The sequence below is a fragment of the Myotis brandtii genome, unplaced genomic scaffold, assembly GCF_000412655.1.
Source record: "Myotis brandtii unplaced genomic scaffold, ASM41265v1 scaffold57, whole genome shotgun sequence".
Classification (NCBI taxonomy): domain Eukaryota; kingdom Metazoa; phylum Chordata; class Mammalia; order Chiroptera; family Vespertilionidae; genus Myotis; species Myotis brandtii.
The window spans coordinates 1,038,119-1,045,423 of NW_005370133.1; the positions used below are offsets into that span (position 1 = coordinate 1,038,119).

At 35.4% G+C, this 7,305-nt stretch overlaps 1 protein-coding gene across 2 annotated transcripts in view; it reads right to left on the reverse strand.

The window, feature by feature from the left end:
* HSPB11 (heat shock protein family B (small), member 11) overlaps positions 1 to 5,461 on the reverse strand; it is a 21,025-nt gene extending 15,564 nt beyond the window's left edge. Inside the window, exons 1-3 of one of the 2 annotated variants that reach the window (XM_014549769.1) lie at positions 5,426 to 5,456; positions 4,952 to 5,022; positions 4,141 to 4,253 (exon numbers count right to left, since the gene is read on the reverse strand). In XM_014549769.1, coding sequence (XP_014405255.1) covers positions 4,141 to 4,238 — 98 coding nt within the window. In that variant the 5' untranslated portion in view covers positions 4,239 to 4,253; positions 4,952 to 5,022; positions 5,426 to 5,456. Of the gene's footprint in view, positions 1 to 4,140; positions 4,254 to 4,951; positions 5,023 to 5,370 lie in introns of both variants that reach the window. The other variant, XM_014549768.1, reaches the window with a different exon arrangement.
* Between the last annotated feature and the right edge of the window lie 1,844 nt (positions 5,462 to 7,305).

Consider the following 7,305-nt stretch of genomic DNA (forward strand, 5'->3'; position numbering starts at 1 on the left):
TGATGAGAAACATCCTGCATGCCCCCAACTGGGGATTGAGCCCACAACCTGGGCATGTACCCTGACCAGGAAGTGAACAAGTGACCTCTTGGTTCATGGGTCGAAGCTCAACCACTGAGCTAAAGTGGCCGGGCTGGTCCCTCTGTTTTTACCCTGCTTGGGGTTTTCTGAGTATCCTGGATCTATAAGTTGGTATTTTTAAACAAGATTGGGGAAATGTGGCCAAAAAGTATAAACAACTCAAATATCCATCAGCTGATAAATGAATACATAAAATGTGCTATACACATACAATAGAATATTATTTGGAAATAAAAATGAAACACTGATATGAACTGCAACATGGGTAAACCTTGAAAACAGCAACTGAAAAAAGCAAAAGACTGCCTATGTGTAATTCCATTTATATGAAATATCTGAATAGGTAAATCTACAGAAACAGAAAGTAGGACTGGTGAGGATAAGGGAAATATGGGGTGACTATAATGGATTGCAAGGTTTCTTTTGGGGGTGATAAAATGTTCTAAAATTGTGCAGATGGTTGCATAACTCCGGGAATATACTGGAAGCCACTGAATTGTACACTTTAAATGGGTGAATTGCATGGCATGTGAATAATATGTCAATAAAGCTGTTATAAAAAGAAGAAGCAGAAGCAGCAGAAGCAGCAGCAGCAGCAGCAGGTGCAGCAACTGGGTTTCCTAACTCACGATTCTGGGTTTTTAATATTATGCTTAATATTTCACAATTTTTAAAATTTACATTTATATGGTTTTAAATATTATTTATTCAAATAATTAAATGACTTTTAATTGCCCTGTGTTTTTTTCTTGGGTGCTTTTAATGAACACAACCAATATAACATCAAATAGTATGTGCAGACATGGATTTTAAAATGACATAAAACTGAATCCTCATATTTATTGAAGTCATCAAAATTGTCTTAAATAAAGCTTTATAGCTAATGACTGTTTATTATCTATTTTCTCACATGATTTTTTTTCACAACTCTGAGGTAGTTAGGAAAGGTAGTATTATCCACATTTTTCAGACCAGGAAATTGAGGCTCAAAGAGTAACACAAATAGTTCACTTACCCAGGAATTTTAACTGTAACTCTAGTATTCTTTTATAGTATTAAAAAAAAACAACACTAATTCTCTTTATCTTCTTTTTCTCTTTTTTTACTATCTTTGTTTAAAATTTAAATTCTTTATTGTTGAAAGTATTACATGTCTCCTTTTCCCCCCATTGATCTCTCCCCAGCTGCTCCCGCTCCCTAGCACATGTCCCTGCCCCACTAGTCTTCTTTTTCTCTTAATTCACTTTTTCTAGTGCAGAATTTTTTTCTCCTTTTTCATTAATATATTAAATGCCACAGAAAAGAAGTAGAGTTAAGAGTAAGTAGAAATATAATCACTTTCTTTAATTCCTATTTCTGGGATGGAGAGTTGGGAGCACTGTTCAGTTGGGGCAAATTTATAGCACTGTTTTCTCCAAATAATTCTATGGTTACTTTCATTTAGATAAACCAATTTATGAACAGAGAATAATTTTTTTAAATATTATAGTGTGTTAAGAACTTTATTTTTTTAAATTAATTTATTTTTTTATAATATATTTTATTGATTTTTTACAGAGAGGAAGGGAGAGGAATAGAGAGTTAGAAACATCGATGAGAGAGAAACATCGATCAGCTGCCTCCTGCACTCTCCCTACTGGGTATGTGCCTGCAACCAAGGTACATGCCCTTGACCGGAATCGGAATCGAACCTGGGACCCTTGAGTCCGAAGGCCGATGCTCTATCCACTGAGCCAAACCGGTTAGGGCAAGAATAATTTTTAATATCTGCTAATAAAGTCTAATTGTATTTGTTGGACATGAATACAGATTAAAAGTCTCCAATGTACTCTGTTCAGTTACCAGGTCAGTAACTACTTTTATGTAGTTTTTTTGTACTAAGGGTTTTGTCTAATAAAAAGAATATGATATCTGTAGTCATTCATTAATATGGACTGATATGATGGAAAGATCTCTATTTCTGGCAAACAACTTAAGGCAGATCTGTATACATCTATGTATTCTCACAGCAGTTCCCACATTAATTTCTCTACTCCAAGGCAGAGTGGGATAAATTATTATGACCCGGCCCTAACTGGTTTGGCTCAGTGGATAGAGCATCGGCCTGCAAACTGAAGGGTCCCAGGTTCGATTCCGGTCAAGGGCATATACCTTGGTTGTGGGCACATCCCCAGTAGGGGGTATGCAGGAGGCAGCTGATTGAGGTTTCTCTCTCTTTGATGTTTCTAATTCTCTATCCCTCTTCCTTCCACTCTTTAAAAAAATCAATAAAATATATTTTAAAAAAATTATTATGACCCGAATTTTAGGAAGTAAAAAACTAAGAAGGATTAAGATGCACAGGCAAAAAGCAGATATCAAATTTTTGATGCACACCTTAAGTCTGAGTTATAGTATAGTACAAAGAACCCCAAACTAGGAGTTAGAAGACATGAGTGTTAATCTTGATTCTTGGTTATCTGTGTGATGTTGAGCAAGTCATTGCATCTCTGATCATTCTTTTCATCATCTTTACAATGAGGTTGAAAATAATTTTTTTTTGCTTCTTATTTCCCAAATTTACAGTGTGTGTCAAATAACATAGAGTCTATGAAACAATAAAGTCCCATGCAAATTAAAAGTAACATATGCACATATGTGTATGTATGTACATGTATATATGTATGCTTAAATACTCAGCTACTCTCCGATATTAGTTAAGTTTGACTAATAATTGATGGTCTAATTTAGTAAGCTACTCAACAAATATTGTAAGACACTATGGAGTTAAAGATGAACAAGTCATAGTCTCTGACTTTTACGAATTCACAATTAAGAAACAAAATTAAACAAATAATTATAAAGGAATAAATAAGGTAATAGGGTAACTACCAAATTCTAATGGAGTCCAACAAAAAAGGTAAATTCATCCTCCTTGAGGGAAAGGGAGAAATGTCAGAAAGAAGGTAACAACTAGGCTTAAAAGAAGAGGATGAGTTGCTTATATTTACTCAGATACATGGGCTTCACAACAGAACCCAAAGAACCACAAGATCTGTATTACAATTGGCTCTGCCTTCAATAGTTCAAAACAGTACTTGACCTCTTTAGGCCTGTCTTACCATGAGTCTAAAATGAAAGTTTAGATAAGATGAACTCATAAGTCCTTCTAGCTCTAAAATTACATTATTCTATTAGTGAAACTCTGGTCATTGTACAAATACCAAGAAAGAGAACTCAAGAGGGTGATAAAATAGCCAGAGTTCTTCCATTATCTACTTTTTCTTGGAATTTAAAAGTCTGAGAATGATATTCATCTTTACCTAGAATAAGCTCTAGCATGGTGACAAGTGAAAATTGGAATAATATTAAGAGGCCAAGAGCCAAACAATGCAGGTAGATAGCAGATAGTGAGTGAAGCATTCAGTTTAGCAAAGATGTTGCTTTGACTAATATGGAAATAGGCAGTGCATAGAAAGTTACAATGTTTATATTCCTATTTACTAAGAAAAACTTGAAATAAAACCATAACCAGGTATTAAAATGTACACTTCCATAAAATGAGGTGGTTGTTGTTGTTTGAGGTTTTGCCTTATTAAACTACTTTTTAAAAAATATATATATTTTATTGATTTTTACAGAGAGGAAGGGAGAGGGATAGAGTTAGAAACATCAATGAGAGAAACATCGATCAGCTGCCTCCTGCACACTCCCTACTGGGTATGTGCCCGCAACCAAGGCACATGCCCCCAACCGGAATCGAACCTGGGACCCTTGAGTCCGCAGGCCGACGCTCCATCCACTGAGCCAAACCGGTTAGGGCTAAACTACTTCTTAAAAAACTATTTGTAAAGGTCAGTTTAGGAATTTTCAAGAAAAGGATCAAAACCTAAACATATACAACTGAATTAATTTCAAAAATGGGACCAAAGGTGGAAATTGTCAGATTATCTACTGCACCAAACGTTTATTGAACTATGTTTAACAGTGTTAGTTATTATAAAACACATAGTCCCAGTACTCAAGTGGTTCACTGACCTAATATCAAGACTTTAAGGAAGAATGAATAGTAACTCTTACCCATCAATTATATTTTCAGGGGGGTGTTTTTCATCACTTGATGTAGCTAAAATCACTTCCGTCCCTTCAGAGCTCAAACAGAGATCAACTTTTCTCATCTTAAACTGTTTAACCTGCAAATAAAACAATAACACAGGAATAACAAAAGCTACTTCTTGATTCTCTGCACTTTATCTGAGAAAAGGAAGAGAGAAAGCCTGTTGCCTAGCACACAGCTTAACAACCAAGCAATTCAACAAGCGGGAAGGACGCTAACATGTTTATTTACATGAGTAAACTTCAGACCTCTCCCAGGAATAATCTGTAAAATATGAGTATTTCCACTACACTACCCCAGAAAACAAGCCCCTGACTACACTGACATAATTTTTCTGCTTCTAAAATTAAAAGCCCTCAATAATTATAGAGAAATAGTTAAAAAGCTAAGGTGACATAAGTGAATTGGTTAATTTCTTTAAGATTACTTAAATTATTATAATTCTGAAATTATTTTTAAAAACCTGGAGCATAAAAACAGATTCTTTGTGACTATTTATCAGTACATTTATCAACCGAAATAACAAGCAATATTATTTATATCTTAAACATCATCTTTTTTTTGAGTAGAAATGTAAGAGAGAAGACATCCTTTTACTTATTTTCAAATTCTAAATCACTCACTTGGGTCATGGACTTAAAGACATTTATGTTGTATGCTAACATTTTAAGTTAAATAGAAACATCCTGAAAAGATAGTATTGAGCTCTACTATGAACCCTGGTGGGTAAAACAGATAAAGAAGACTGAGACGATTCTGCTAGATCTCACTCACCCTCCTCCTTGATCTGGTGATGATAGGGCAAAAACTAATATATAGATGCAAAGTGGCTGGGAAAGCTGTATCTACAAAGAATTAAAAGAGGGTTTACAAACCTGAGGAAGACTTCCAATACCCTTTACACACTGATCCCAGTTTTTTTTTTAAAAAGGAGACAATTACAAATAAACAAATGACAAAGTACAGAGAATGTTATATATATTAAACAACTATGCATTACTGCCCTGAGGTAATAAATGTTAACATTTTTGCTATATCTACTTAAAAAAATTCTTTTTGAGAAATATGTAGCCCCTCACTGGCCCCATTCCCTTCATGGCCCAGAAGTAACAGCTATTCTAAAACTGATAAATATCCCTCCTAACTATATTTTATACTATTATCATACATATGTCTCCATAAACAATATGCACTATTCTTTGAAAACTTGGATGGTTCCTTTTGCTACCTTTTTTTTCAAATCCTCACCTGAGGAGTGAATATGTTTTTCCCATTGATTCCTAGAGAGAGTGGAACAGAGGGGAAAGAGAAAAACATCGATGTGAGAGAGACACATCAATAGCCTGCCTCTCCCAAGCGCCCGGACCAGCATTGGGGATCCTGCCTTCAACCGAGGTACTTGCATGCCCTTGACCGGAATCAAACCCACCACCCTTCAATCTGCGGGGTGACACTGTAACCACTGAGAAAATTTGGCCAGGACAGAAAGACTCTCTTTATAGAAATAAAATTGCAGAAACTTAGAATCAGCATGTTTTTAAGTCAATAATTGATCAATTTGATCTCTAAATTATAACAATTTTCATTGCCATTAGCATTGTATGAGAGTTTCTGCTTCCTCAAAGTCTAACCATAATCTATGTGGTATTGTTAGACTTTTGGCTATAGTCAGTCTCATTGGTGGAAAATGGTATCTCAATAAGATTTCAATTTGTATTTCCATGATTATTAGTGAAGCTGAATACCATTATCATATGTTTATGGGCCATTCAGGCCTCTTCTTCTGTTATTTGATTTTTCTTATCCTTGGCTCATTTTTCTATTGGATTGCTCTAAAAAAAAGTTTTTGTCCATTTCTTTTTTATTTGTAGGTATTTTTAAAATAAAATATTCAGGATAGAAATCCATTATTATATGTTGTAAATATCTTCTACTCTGTGGTTTGATTTTTTTTTTGTAACTTAGTTTTTTTTGTGTAGGAGTCTCCCCACCTCTCACACACACTTTCTTTTTTTTGCTATTGAACTATAACATACATATAGTTATAGATACAAATCATAAGTATATAGCACAACAAATTTTCACAAGGTAAACACACCCCAGTAACCACTACCCGGGTAACTGCCACCCAGGTAAAGAACTAGAACATTATCAGCATTTAAGAAGCCCTCTTCATACCCTCTTTCAAGCACTCCTCCTCCTTCCTTTCTAAAGGTAAAGCATGGTCCTTATTTCTAACACCATAGATTAATTTTGCCTGAACTTTATATTCATGGAATCATACAGATTGTACTCCTTTGTATCTGGCTTCTTTCACTCATTACTAGGTTTTTGAGATTTATGCATGTGGTTGTGTGTAACTGAGTTGAAGTGTAACTAAGTAAAGTGCATCTTAACCCCCACCCTGTTTAACTCCTAATAAGATTTTTTTTTAAATCAGCCCCTAAATAGAGCTTCAGAGGAAGTTGGTATGAACTGAAAAGCAAAAAATTCCTGTGATTTCAGGTACTTACATCCCAAAACCCTTATGAAGGAGGGACCTAATCTCACTCCCAAATATCTAGAATCAGAGGTAAACTGAAGTATTTAATTTAAAAAAAAAAGATTTTTATTGATTTCAGGGAGGGAGAGGGAGAGAGAGAAACATCAATGATAGCAGAGAATCACTGATCAGCTGCCTCCTGCATGCCGCCTGACTGGGGATCAAGCCCACAACCCTGGCATGTGCCCCTGACCAGAATCGAACCCAGGACCCTTAGTCTGCAGGCTGACACTCTATCTACTGACCCAAACCAGCCATGGCTAAACTGAACTATTTAAATAAAAATACAGCTGAAACCAATCCTAGCACAATCCCTAGGGGGACTGAAGTGATTTGCTCCTTATCCTAGCTCTCAGACAAAGAAAATAGTGTATTCTCTCGGGGAAGGGGGCTAACCTTATATAAAGAGATTAACCAAAGAATTTATATGCATATATGCATAACCCATGGACACAGACAATAGTACAGTGAAGGCCTGGGGAGGGGGCAAAATCAAGGTGGAGTGGCTCAATGGGGGGAAAAAAGGGGACATCTATAATACTTGCAGCAATAAAATTTTTTAAAAATTATATGCTGTGTCTATTCA